The sequence below is a fragment of the Sapajus apella genome, unplaced genomic scaffold (assembly GCF_009761245.1).
Source record: "Sapajus apella isolate SASKATOON/1434 unplaced genomic scaffold, GSC_monkey_1.0 scaffold3, whole genome shotgun sequence".
NCBI classification, from domain to species: Eukaryota; Metazoa; Chordata; class Mammalia; order Primates; family Cebidae; genus Sapajus; species Sapajus apella.
Window position 1 is genome coordinate 6,473,758 of NW_022436943.1, and position 14,454 is coordinate 6,488,211.

Sequence of the window (14,454 nt, forward strand, 5' to 3'; positions counted from 1 at the left end):
ACACACACACACACACACACACACACACACACACACACAGATAGATAGATAGATAGATAGATAGATAGATAGATATATTTTTTTGAGACAGAATCTAGCTCTGTTGCCCAGGCTGGAGGGCAGTGGCATGATCTCAGCTCACTGCAACCTCTACCTCCTGAGTTCAAGTGATTCTTCTGCCTCTGCCTCCCAAGTAGCTGGGACTACAGGCGCCCATCACCATGCCCAGCTAATTTTTGTAGGTTTAGTAGAGACAGGGTTACACTATGTTGGCCAAGCTGGTCTTGAACTCCTGACCTTGTGATCCACCTGCCTTGGCCTCTCGAAATGCTGTGATTACAGGCATGAGCCACTGCACTCGGCCGAGAGAGAGATGTGTGTGTGTGTGTGTGTGTGTGTGTGTGTGTGTGTGTGTATTTTTTAAAATGTGTGTTTTCATATGTGTGTACATATGTATATATGTGTGCTTGTATATGTATGTTATTATTACTTTTTGTAAATTTGATATCTTGTGTGAGGTTGGGTTTTTTTTTAGAGTCACCAAGTTGTAAGATAACTGCCTAGTGCAGTCAGATTTCCTTTGATTCTTTAAATTGTTTTTCACTGATTGGGACCTGAGCCTTTGGGGTCTCAAAAGTAAAGAGTTTGTATTTTAGCTCTTTTTTCTTTTCTTGAGGTACTGAAGTCCAGGGTCTAGTTTAAAGAAGGGCAAAGAGGGGTCAGGTGCAGTGGCTCACGCCTGTAATCCCAACACTTTGGGAGGCTACGGCAGGTGGATCAACTGAGGTCAAGAGTTTGAGACCAACCTGGTCAACATGGTTGAAACCCCTTCTCTATTAAAAATCCAAAAATTAGCTGGGTCTGGTGGCACGTGCCTGTAGTCTCAGCTACTTGGGTTGCTGAGGTGGGAAGATCACTTGAATGTGGGAGGCGGAGGTTGCAGTAAGCCAAGGTCGTACCACTGCACTCCAGCCTGGGCGACAAGAGCAAAACTCCATCTTAAAAAAGAACAGGAAAGAAAAAGAACTAATGAAGGGCAAGAGGAAGAGACTAGAGTTGTTGGCCTTATGTGATTGAATTTGAATAAGACAAATATACGCTTGTTATTTTGCCGTTAATTTTTATTGTTTTATGTATTGCCTTATTTCATTTAATAATATATCAGGAGCCCTTTTACATCACTAAATATTATTTGATTTTATGCTCTCTAATAGCTATATAGTCTAATGGAGGACTATACTGTGAGATACTTGATTAGTCTCCATGCGGAGGGCATTAGATGCTTTCTAGTTTTCAAATTACTAGTAAAAGTATGATGAATATCCTCTTGAAAAAAATCTGTTTGTTCGCCGAAAAAAGTTAATCAAATGATGTGTCTTTGTCCATTTTGTGTTACTTTATCAGAATACAACAGACTGGATAATTTATAAAGAAATTTATATCTCACAGTTCTGGAGACAGCAAAGTCCCAGTATCAAGGTGCCAGCAGTCTGGCAAGAACGATCTTGCTGCTTCATCCCATAATGGAAGGCAAAAGAGCCAGAAAGCCCAAGAGAGCAAAAGGGGGCTGAACCTACATTGTTAGCAAGCACACTAACACTGTAACTAACCCATTCCCCAGATAACAACACTCATTCATTCATGAGGGCAGAGTCCTCATGACCCAGTCACCTCTTATTAGGCTTGCCTCCCAACACTGTTGCATTGGTGATTGAGTTTCCAGCACATGGACTTTGGGGAATACGTTCAAGCAGTAGCTTGATGTGAACATTTTCTTAGTATCCTGAATTTTATTGCCACATTGCTTTTCAGAATGATTATGCCTGTTTGTGCTTCGACCAGAAGTACACGCAGGAATCTCTTTGATAGTACTCTAGACATTATAGTTATTAACATTTAGGTTTTTATGTAAATGAACAAGAATAAAGCATGTGGTGTTCAAGTGATAATTTTAGTTGAATTTAAGGAATTTTGATCGAGTGTGCTGTGGTATAGTATCTTTTACATAAAGTGTAGCAAGATTTCAGACTAATGCAAATTAAATAGGCTCTGATCTTAACCAAATAATCTATTTTTAGAAACCCCAAAATATTTTTGTAAATTGCTGCTGTACAAATATCAGTTGGCTTTAAGTCACAATGTAGGGCTCTGATGCTAAAGTTACTATTATAGTCTTGTATTAATGTGGATTAAGTTGAAGTTAAATTGTACTTATACAACTTGAAGTTAGCTAATTCCTGATTCTTTTGATAATGAAAGGGAACAAGCATGGTGCAGCAGCTCATGCCTGAATGCCACCACTTTGGGAGGCTGACGTGGGAGGATCACTTGAGCTCAGGAGCTGGAGACCAGCCTGGGTAACATAGCGATACTTTTTCTCTACTTAAAAAAAAAGAAGAAAAATAGCCCAGTGTAGTGGCATACACCTGTAGTCGCAGCTACTTGGGAAGCTGAAGCTGGAGGATTGTTTGAGTCTGGAAGCTCGAGGTTATAGTGAGCTATAATCACACCACTGTACTCCAGCCTGGGCAAGAAAGCAAGACTGTCTCAAAAAAGAAAGGGAGGCTGCGTGCAGTGGCTCACGCCTGTAGTCCCAGCACTTTGGGAGGCCGAGGCAGGTGGATCACCTGAGGTCAGGGGTTTGAGACCAGCCTGGCTAACATGGTGAAACCCTGTTTCTACAAAAAATACAAAAAATTAGCTGGATGTGGTGGCGTGTGCCTGTAATCCCAGCTACTCGGGAGGCTGAGGCAGGCGAATCGCTTGAATCCGGGAGGTGGAGTTTGCAGTGAGCCGAAATTGTGCCATTGTACTCCAGCTTGGGCAACAAGAACAAAACTACATCTCAAAAAAAAAAAAAAGGAATAGTGATAGGATGCAAAAAGTACTTGACAATTAAAATTTGATATTCAGTAATACTTAAAGTGAGCTCTTGGCTGCTTGAGATTGGATGTGAATAAAATTACATACAATATCATAGTTAAATCTATATTTTTGTTATTTAAATCTTAGGGATGTTATATTCTAATTCGAGAGTTGCTCTTAACTTTGTACTTACTATGTTATTTGTTTTAATTTAGGAAGTGTTTGTTACAAAGACTGATGGTTCAAATTTGTTTCATTCACAGAGAGACATCTCCGCATACATTTCAATTAGACTTATTCTTCAACAATGTAAGCAAACCAAGTGCCCCAGTTTTTGATAGATTGGGAAGGTATGTACCTGCTAGGCAATTTCACAAGAAACTCATGAGTGTTAGTAAGCAATATTTTTTGATTCTTTAGATAGAAGAAACAGATGTATCTGTTTTAGACCCAATACTACAGGGTTTAATTGTATCAAGGAAGTATTAAAGAAATGTCAAACTCCTAAGGAGATGTTGAGTTTATAAAATAAAAATTTAAATGTGTGAAACAGCCATTGTTTGTTATCTTTTTACTTGTACATGCATTTCTTATATACATGATACTTTCACACATGATAGTAACCTTCTAATTTGGAAAATACTGCATTTTGATTCTTAAAAAATATTATATAGACACACTGAGAGCTAATTTATGTGTGTCTTTCATATCACAGTACTGTGCAATTTATAATTCCATAGCCGCATTTTGTAAAATGAAACTTTTGTTAGTAGATGCCCCCTTTTTTGATTATTTATACATGCTAGGTTTTTTTTTTCAAGTTAGGTATTATTAAACCTGTTGTTATGATGTCTGCAAACAAATGATCATTTGATGGATTTACTTAGAACTCATAAAATAAAAAAAATTAAAGGCAGCTTAAAAATGGGAAAATGTCTGTTCCTATCAGGAATTAGCAGTTTCTTAGACATCACTCATTCTGTTATTGACCCTTCTCTTATTTATCATTAAATTATGTCAACAATTTAACTTTTTTTTTAATGAAGGGAAACCTTAGACAATTTGAAACATGTAATTTTTAGTATTTGGAAGTGTTTTTATGTCAGTACCTACTTAAAACTAGGTGCTTTTCTTAAATTTTGGTTGTACTCTACATTTTTGTATGACTGTCATGCGATGGTTCTCTACTCTGGCTGTACATTAGAATTACCTGGTATACTTTTAAAAAATTACTGATGTCCATACTCACCCCAAAACAATTAATTCAGAATCTGGGATTTATGTATTTTTTTTCTTTATCACATTTTGGGGACAGTACATTAAACTCAACCTTTGTGGTATATTGAATGAAAACAAAAATATAGCATTTGATTATATTGAAATATTTGAATCTAGAAAGACATTTTCATGAACTCTGAAGTTCAGTGTTTAAGCTTATATATTTATTTCTACTCTCTTGACAGTCTGGAATATGATGAGAATACGTCCATCATCTTTAGACCAAACTCAAAGGTAATTGTGGAAGTCAGTTTTCAACTCGTCATTACTGTTTCTTCTCAACTCCATTTAAAGTTTTTGATCCATATAAATCAGTGTTGCAGAATGTCATTTCTTTTCTGATTCTTCCTGCATCTAGATGCTATTTTATAATGCAGTAAAGACATTGTAATGTTGTTCTCTACCTATAAAGCTCTTTCTTCCTCTTTTTGAGTCAAGAAGAGGCCAGCATTTGTGCTTTATCTTCTTTCATTTAGATAGGCAAGTTCAGAAGACAACTGACAGGCAAATTGTTATTAGACACTACTGTGCCTTAATTAAAGTTTCTTTTGAAAGTGCATGTTTCATGGCCAGGCCTGTAATCCCAGCACCTTGGGAGGCCTAGGCAGGTGGATCATGAGGCCAGGAATTTGAGACCAGCCTGACCAACGTGGTTGAAATCCCATCTGTACTAAATATAAAAATTAGCCAGATACTGTATTGTGTTGCGCACCTGTAATCCCAGCTACTTAGGAGACTGAGGCAGGAGAATCACTTGAACCCAGGAGGTAGAGATTGCAGTGAGCCGACAGCACGACAATGCACTCCTGCCTGGGTGACAGAACAAGACTCCAACTCAAAAAAAAAAAAAAAAAAAAAAGTGCATATTTCTCCTTTCCTATCAAAAATATGCCTTTTTTCTTGATATGACAGATGCCATGCTGGAAGCATTTAGTGACAGATTTGAAATGCAAAAACAATTATGACCTGGTTTAGGACTACTCAGCTTGCTGTTTGGTTTTGGGGAGGATGGGTTGTTAATCTTTGCATCCTGTTTAGACTAAAAATTACCATTGTTATCTGTTTATCTTCCTTCCAGTGGGATTTCTCTTCAGTCTATCAACATATCTTGGGCATAGTCTTTGAGCCGTTCTTCTGGTCCCCAGTTTCCTGTATAGTCTAGCAAGGCAACATTAATTTCTTTTTTCCTTATTGTGCCTCCAGAAGGGGTCCCGGTAACACTTACAACTTCATCTTTTCCCAATATGATGGAGTGGAAAGAGAACTCAGAAGCCAGGGCCTTTGGTTTCTAGTGCAGGCTCTTCTTCACATGCTCTGATTTTCTTCTTTCTTTCTTTCTTTTTTTTTTTTTGAGACGGAGTCTCAAAGGCTGGAGTGCAATGGTGTGATCTCAATTTTCTTATTTCTTAAAAGGGAATGACAATATCTGCTCCATCCAACTCTCATAGATTTGAAGATCTAGCTATTCATATAGATAAGCTCTGAAAAGCATAGATATTTTAGATATTTTTATCTTATAGGGAAATATTAAGGGTTAGTGGCATTGGCAAAAGTCTTTAATCTTTTTAGGAGAAAGTTTCTTTGCAAAAGCCATTTGTTTAACGCCTCAGGGTTCCCTTACCTTTTTTTTTTTTTTTTTTTTTTGAGGCAGAGTCTTGCTCTGTTGCCCAGGCTGGAGTGCAATGGCACGATCTTGGTTCACTGCAAGCCTCTGCCTCCTGTGTTCAAGCAATTCTCTACCTTAGCCTCCTGAGTAGCTGGGATTACAGGCGCCCATCACCATGCCCAGCTAATTTTTGTATTTTTAGTAGAGGTGGGGTTTTACCATCTTGGCCATGCTGGTCTTGAACTCCTGACCTTGTGATCCACCCACCTCAGCCTCCCAAAGTGCTGAGATTACAGGTGTGAGCCACTGTGCCTGGCCATTCACTTTTTAAAGTACAATGTGGGCACATAAAATATACCTGTATGTGTGAATTTGGCATGTGAGAAGAATGCTATGTGGTTTTATGGATTTTCTCATTCTTGAAACTGAGCATCATTTGTGCTTTTGGTGCCTTCTACCACCCCTGTACCTATTGGGGTTTAATTTATTAATTAGCAATAACTCTACTTAATTTTATTCTCATTTCTTTTCTCTTGGATGGGAGTCTGATTATACTTTTTGAACAAGATTGACATAAAGTATAGAACTGGGAGATGTAATCTTAGGACAGGTGCAGGTATAGTTATGGTAATTCTGGAGACAATGTAAAAGCTATGCCTGGATAAATTTTGTGTTGACTTTACATTTTCAGCGTACTTTTAGAGACTTTAGTTGAACCACAATCTAATTTGATATCAGTTAACTTCTAGTGTTTTAAAACATGACTTTGAAAGATTTCTTTCCCTCCCTAAAAATCAGGTGAATACTGATGGTCTGGTGCTAAGAGGCTGGTACAACTGCCTGACACTGGCAATATACGGATCAGTGGATAGAGTGATAAGTCATGACAGAGACTCTCCACCACCACCACCTCCACCTCCACCACCTCCCCAGCCACAGCCAAGTTTGAAAAGGAATCCAAAACATGGTGAGAATTTTAAATTTGCTTTTGCTGGTGAAATTTATATCCATGATGTAAAATAATAATAATAATAATAATTCAGAGAGCGCTTTTCTACCTTTTGGTTTTGTTTTGTTTTATTTTTTGTGAGGGAGAGAGGAAGAAGAGAGGGAGAGAGGAAGAAGAGAGGGAGAGAGGGAGAGAGAAGGTGAGAGGAAGAAGCAGAGGGGCAAAGGGAGAGGAGGAGACAGGAAGAGACGGAAAGAAGAGGAGGCAAGAGAGTGAAGGGGAGGGAGAGAGAGTGAGGGAAAGCAAGGGAGTGGGGAGGGAGAGAGTGAGCAAGCACACCTCTTCTACCTCTTGAACCTTGCTTAAAGCTCTCTGTTAGTCTCCCATTCTTGTCTATAAAAATTTCTTTTTATGTTGAAGTGTTAACATTTTATTTTCTTCCTCTGTTTTCTTAAAGAGCTTTTAAAATTGATCTGAGCAAATTTTTTCCCATTTAAAATATCTTAATGAAGCTGGGCGCGGTGGCTCATGCCTGTAATGCCAGCACTTTGGGAGGCTGAGGCGGGTGGATCACGAGGTCAAGAGATTGAGACCATCCTGGTCAACATGGTGAAACCCCACCCCTACTAAAAATACAGAAAATTAGCTGGGCATGGTGGTGCATGCCTGTAATCCCAGCTACTCAGGAGGCTTAGGTAGGAGAATTGCCTGAACCTAGGAGGCGGAGGTTGCGGTGAGCCGAGATCGTGCCATTGCACTCCAGCCTGGGTAACAAGAGCGAAACTCCGTCTCAAAAAAAAAAAAAAAAAAATCTTAATGATAGTACAATCCAGTGACTATTCATGGTTTACTATTAAAATTATCTGTAAATGAATTGAAAAACAGGCAGGGAGTTTCTTAGATATTCCTGAAATACTTATGTTAATGACATTTTTTTTTTTTTTCAAGAATGCATTTAAAATTTGATTAAGTGTATACATCTTTTTTTTTTTTTTTTTGGAGACGGAGTTTTGCTCTTGTTACCCAGGCTGGAGTGCAATGGCGCGATCTCGGCTCACCGCAACCTCCACCTCCTGGGTTCAGGCAATTCTGCTGCCTCAGCCTCCTGAGTAGCTGGGATTACAGGCACGCACCACCATGCCCAGCTAATGCTTTGTAGTTTTAGTAGAGACGGGGTTTCACCATGTTGACCAGGATGGTCTCAATCTCTTGACCTCGTGATCCACCCGCCTTGGCCTCCCAAAGTGCTGGGATTACAAGCGTGAGCCACCGCGCCCGGCCTAAGTGTATACATCTTAACTAAGGTAGATTTTTTTCTACTTTTGAGAACCTTTTGCTCATTAACTGGAAACAAGAAAAATAAGAACTTCTGTGGCTTTCTTTCGGAAGGCAGGCAGCTGGGCTCATGTTTCTCAGGATCTCTTCTTCTCACTCCAGTGTTAATCACTGTAAGAAGTTAACCACAAGGCTGGGTGCAGTGACTCATGGCTGTAATCCTAGCACTTTGGGAGGCTGAAGTGGGAGGATCGCATGGGCCCAGGAGTTCAAGACCAGCCTGGCCAACATGGCAAGACCCCATTTCTATTAAAAAAACAGAAGTTGACACAATGAGATGTAGAGCTGGCTGCAGTGGTACTCATCTGTGGTTCCAGCTACTCAAGAGGCTGAGATAAAAGTGTTGACTGAGCCTAGGAGTTTGAGTCCATTCTGGGCAACATAGTGAGACCCCCATCTCTAAAAATAAATAGGCTGGCCATGGTGGCTTATGCCTGTAATCCCCACAGTTTGGGAGGCTGAGGTAGGAGGATTGCTTGAGCACAGGAGTGTGAGACCAGCCTGGGCAACATAGAGAGAACCTGCCCCTACCAAAAAAATAAAAAAAGAATTAGCTGGGCATGATGGCATGTGCCTGTGGTCCAGCTACTCTGGAGGCTGAGGTGGGAGGATCCCTTGAGCCCGGGAAGTTGAGGCTGCAGTGAGTCATGATCATGCTACTGCACTCCAGCCTAGGCAACAGAGCAAAACCCTATCTCAAAAACCAAAACACACACACAAAATAAAGGATTTTCAAGAATTCATTTTGAAATTGTGATTAAAGTCACTAAGGAAAAATATTTTGCTTCATAATTAGCATTTTTGTGACTATAAATGACCTTTGTTTCTCTGAATCCTGATATGGTAATGTGGTGTGAGGGTTTTTTTTCTGATGGTGGTCATATACTGTGCTTTTCTTCTTTCTTAACTTGCTAAGTACAGTTATTCTTTCAGTTTTCTTTTTCTTTTAGTCCTTAATTCTTCTGTGCTTTTTTTTTGACCAAACTGTGAGCTTTTTGTGGAAAGTATGTTTTACATATATTTTAGTTTTCAGTCTTATCATAGTGTCTGACATAGGTAGTGGTTACTCTAAAAATTTGTTCAATTTACTGATTTATTTAAAAATTCACACTTAAGCACATACGTTATATATAATATGTTTTTAACTTTTTATTAAAAAAATTTTTTAAATTTAATTTTTTTTTTCTAGAGACAGGATGTTGTTCTGTCACCCAGGCTGGAGTGCATAGCTCACTGTAAGCTTGAAATCCTGGACTCACGCAGTCCTTCCACATCAGTCTGTGGAGTAGCTAGAACTATAGGAGTGTGCTACCCTCCACCCCGACTCAGTTTTTTGCAGAGTTGAGGGTCTCACTGTGTTGTCCAAACTGGTCTCAAACTCCTAGCCTCAAATGATCCTCCCACCTCAGCCCTTCAAAATGCTGGGTAGATAGGTGTGAGCCACCACAATTGGCCCTTTAACTTTTTACTTTGTGAAAATTATAGATTGACAAGAGGTTGCAAAGAAATGTACAGGGAAGTCCTGTGCACTCTTTAGCCTCCCCCAGTGATAACATCTTTTATAAATGTACAATATCAAAACCAGAAAATTGGCATTGGTGCAGTTTGTGGAGCTTATTCAGATTTCACTAGTTAGACTTGTACTTGTTTGTGTGTTTGTGTGTAACTCTGTGCATTTTTATGTTATGTGTACAGCATTGTATAACTAACACCATGATCAAACTACTTAACTGGGCTGGGTGCCGTGGCTCATGCCTATAATCCCAGCACTTTGGGAGGCCAAGGTGGGCAGATCACTTGAAGTCAGGAGTTTGAGCAGCCTGGCCAACATGGTAAACCCCATCTCTACTAAAAACACAAAAATTTGCTGGATGTGGTGGTGCACGCCTGTAGTCCCAGATACTTGGGAGGCTGAGGCAGGAGAATCACTTGAATCCTGGAGCTGGAGGCTGCAGTGAGCTGAGGTTGTGCCACTGCACTCCAGCCTGAGTGACAGAGCAAGACTTTGTCTCAAAAAAAAAAAAACAACCCCAAAATACTTAACTACACCATTGCCCCAAGATTCCCTGTCTCCTTTTTATAGCCATATTTGTCCTGCCCATCTCTAGCCTTTGACAGCCACTAACCTGTTCAGCATCCCTATAGTTATATATATATGTGTGTGTGTGTATACACACACACACACACACACACACACACACACACACACACACATTTAGATATATATATTTTTTTCTGAGACGGAGCTTCACTCTTGTTACCCAAGCTGGAGTGCAGTGGTGCGATCTCGGCTCTCTGCAACCTCTACCTCCTGGGTTCAAGTGATTCTCCTGCCTCAGCCTCCCCAGTAGCTGGGATTACAGATGTGTGCCATCATACCCAGCTAATTTTTTGTATCTTTAGTAGAGACAGGGTTTCACCATATTGGCCAGGCTGGTCTTGAATTCCTGACCTTGTGATCCCCGGCCTCAGCCTCCCGAAGTGCTGGGATTACAAGTGTGAACCACCACACCCAACCATAATTATATATTTTTACACATGTTACATCAGTGGAATCATGCAGTATCTTTGTGAGATTGACTTTTTTCATTCAGCATAATTTCCTTGAAGTTTAACTTATTATATATAAATAGTTCTTTTTTATTGCTCGGTGGTATTACAAAATATGGATGTACCAAAATTTATTTAACTGCTCACCTGTTGAAGGACATTGACTGTCACAAATAAAGCTGAACATTCCTGTACTTTTTTTGCATGAAAATAAATCTTCATTCTCTGGGATTATGCCCAAGCCTAAGAGTGTATACATTATATTTTGGTATGTTGGAAGTCAGAAATTCTAATGTTACCAATATAGATTAATTAGCAAAATTTCTGTTAAGATGCCAGGGAGGAAAAGTTTATCATCAGTTAGTTCTGAAGATAAAAATCTCAAATGATGAGAAGTATTTTTTCAGTATGTGGGAAGTCAGAAATTTTAATGTCATCAGTATAAATTAATTAGTAAAATTTCTAAGATGCCAGGAAGGAAAAATTTTTGCCTTTTTTTAAAATTTTTTTTTGAGATGAAGTTGAGATGAAGTTTTTTGAGATGAAGCTCTTGTTGCCCAGGCTGGAGTGGAATGGCACGGTCTTAGCTCATTGCAACTTCAGCCCCCCAGGTTTAAAGCGATTCTCTTGCCTCAGCCTCCCGAGTAGCTGGGATTACAGGCATGGGCCACCATGCTTGGCTAATTTTGTATTTTTAGTAGAGATGGGGTTTCTCCATGTTGGTCAGGCTGGTCTTGAATTCCCGACCTCAGGTGATCCACCCGCCTTGGCCTCCCAAAGTGCTGGGATTATAGTGAGTCATTGCGTCCAGCTGGAAAAGTTTATCATCAGCCAATTCTGAAGACGAAAATCTCAAATGGTGAAAAGTATTTTTTCACCCATTCATTTCCCTATACTTCAACATGATTATCTTTGTTCTATTTGGGGGATGGATTTGTTCCAGGACTGCCTGTATATACACAAACCTGTGCATATGCAAGTCCTGAAGCTTGCCCTGAGGAACCGGCGTATACAAAAAGTCAGCCCTTCATACATATGCAGATTTTGCATCCCACAAATACCATATTTTAGTTCTCTGTGTGCTTTAAGAAAAAATCACATGTAAGTGGACCCACATAGTTCAAACCCATGTTGTTTGGGGGTCATCTGTAATTTCAAAGTTCTTTTTCTGTCTCCCATAAAACACTAGCTGATGGGGAGAAAGAAGATCAATTTAATGGAAGCCCTCCAAGACCGCAGCCAAGGGGACCAAGGACTCCTCCAGGACCCCCTCCACCTGATGACGATGAAGATGATCCTGTGCCTCTGCCAGGTATAAATAAAACCAGTGCTAAGGTTTTCCCTCCCAGTTAATAGTATGTTTTTGTTTTTGTTTTGAGACGGTCTCACTCTGTCGCTCAGGCTGGAGTGCAGTGGCTCACTGCAGTTTTGTTGTGATCATGGCTCACTGCAGTCTTGACCAATCTGGCTTAAGTGATCCTTTCACCTCAGCCTCCTAAGTAGCTGGGACTACAGGTGTGCATCAACATGCCTGGCTAATTTTTTAAAATATCTGTAGAGATGGGGGTCTCACTATTTTGCCCAGGCTGGAACTCCTGAGCTAAAGGGATTTATCTGCCTCATCTTCATAAGGTGTTAGGATTATAGGCATAAGCCACCGCCCTGTCTGATAGTGCTTTTTGACTAAAGAAATTAGGTGCTAGTAATCAAATCTTGATGCATTCCCTCCCATGCTATGCAGTTTTTTTGTATTTTTTTTTTTTTTTTAAGATGGGTTTTGCTCTGTGACCCAGGCTAGAGTGTAGTGGCTGGCACCATCCCACCTTACTGCAGCCTTGACCTCCCCGTTTCAAGAAAACTTCCCACCTCATCCTCCTCAGTAGCTAGGACTACAGGTGTATGCCGCCACGCCTGATTAATTTTTTTAGTTTTTATAGAGAAGGAATTTCCTATGTTGCCCAGGCTGGTCTTGAACTCAAGTGTTCCTCCCACCTTGGCCTCCCACAGTGCTGGGATTTATAGGCTCGACCCACAGTGCCTGGCCGCTTCTTGTGTTTTTCTTTTTGTTGGCAAGTGAACTTGTTAAAAAAAAGAAAGTTAATTCATTTGAAGCTGTGTCAAAATAAAGTGTTAGTTTGCTGTAGTGATGTGTATAAAAGAGTCCCAATTAAAAATCAGCAGTATTGGGCTGGATGTGGTGGCTCATGCCTGTAATCCTAGCACTTTGGGAGCCTGAGGCAGGAGGATCTCTTGAACCAAGGAGTTTGAGACCAGCCTGGGCAACATAGGGAGACCCTGTTCTCTATTAAAAAATAATAATAATAAATAAAAATAAGTAGTTTGTATTGGAAAAGATAAAAATCTGTATAGTAACGTAAAAGCTAAGAAGAAAAGTAATGTCTTAATAGTATACTTTATTATTTCGCACTGTAGAATTTGAACCATGTATAGTCAGTTATTTTTGTTTTCTTTTTTTTTTTGGAGATGGCATCTTGCTCTGTCACCAGTTGGGAGTGCAGTGGTCCAATCTTGGCTCACTGCAACCTTCACCTCCCAGGTTCAAGCGATTCTCCTGCCTCAGCCTCCTGAGTAGCTGGGATTACAGGTGCGCGCCACCACAGCTAATTTTTTGTATTTTTAGTAGAGACAGGGTTTCACCATGTTGGTCAGGCTGGTCTCGAACTCCTGACCTCAAGTGATCTGCCTACCTCAGCCTCCCAAAGTGCTGGGATTACAGGCATGAGCCACCACACCCAGCGTATACTCAATATTTATTTTTAAAAGCAAGTAATTCCACTACCTTTTTAAAAGGGTGTTTATGAGCTACGTCATCCAAAATATCATTAAGTAGTTGCCATATCCAGTCTTGCTGCCTTGTATCATTTAAACCGTTAAAATAATCTGTGCCTTAAATCTCAATTTTTTCAGTGTCTGGTGACAAGGAAGAGGATGCTCCTCATAGAGAAGATTACTTTGAGCCCATTTCTCCTGATCGGAATTCTGTTCCCCAGGAAGGTCAGTATTCTGATGAAGGAGAAGTAGAAGAGGAACAGCAAGAAGAAGGAGAAGATGATGAAGATGATGTGGATGTAGAAGAAGAAGAAGATGAGGATGAGGATGATAGACATACAGTAGACAGTATCCCTGAGGAGGAAGAGGAAGATGAAGAGGAGGAAGGTGAAGAGGATGAAGAAGGTGAAGGTGGGTTATGTTAGCTAGGATTTTTGTGTTTAAATACTAGAAACTAACTCGATGTAGCTTTGAACAATGCAAAAGAATTTCTAGCAAAGATAAATGGGTCACAAGAAACCCACTGGTCAGAATGTAGGTAGGCCTCAAGGCATAACTAGAAATGAGATTTCCGTCTCGTCTCTGCTTTGTGTATCTGCTTTAATTGTCTCTGTTTAACCAACCATCCTAAACTGCCTGACTGTATCTCAGTTTTCTGTTTGACTTGCTACAATGTGCGTTTCCCCTTGACAGCATCAGCTTTCACCAGGAAAACAGGGTCATATAGCAAATACATGTTGGTTAGGGATTGGTGGGCTGTTTTCAGAGTAAGGAGTGGTAAAGCTGGGTGGAATTTCTAAAGATGCCTGCCATCTAGATATTTTAGCAAATGCTACATTATTTTTAGAAATTCAAGGGAAAAATCTCAATTACAAAGGTACATGTGGTAGTATGATACAGTCCTTTAATTAGGGTTTTTTTTTTTTTTCTTTTTTCTTTTTTTGGGGTTTATTTTCCTTTTGAAAGCAGAACGCGAGAGACAGTCAAGCTGATTGGCTCTTAATTTGCCCAAGAAATGGCTTATAATGTTAAAGCATTTATGAAAAACAACAGATAATCTGCCTTTACTTTTTTCTACAGA

At 39.9% G+C, this 14,454-nt stretch overlaps 1 protein-coding gene across 1 annotated transcript in view; it reads left to right on the forward strand.

The window, feature by feature from the left end:
* VIRMA (vir like m6A methyltransferase associated) overlaps positions 1-14,454 on the forward strand; it is a 67,595-nt gene that overhangs the window by 14,066 nt on the left and 39,075 nt on the right. Inside the window, exons 3-7 of the mRNA XM_032248968.1 lie at positions 3,129-3,215; positions 4,329-4,377; positions 6,548-6,716; positions 11,773-11,895; positions 13,512-13,784. Of these exons, the coding sequence (XP_032104859.1) occupies positions 3,129-3,215; positions 4,329-4,377; positions 6,548-6,716; positions 11,773-11,895; positions 13,512-13,784 (701 nt within the window). The remainder of the gene's footprint in view (positions 1-3,128; positions 3,216-4,328; positions 4,378-6,547; positions 6,717-11,772; positions 11,896-13,511; positions 13,785-14,454) is intronic.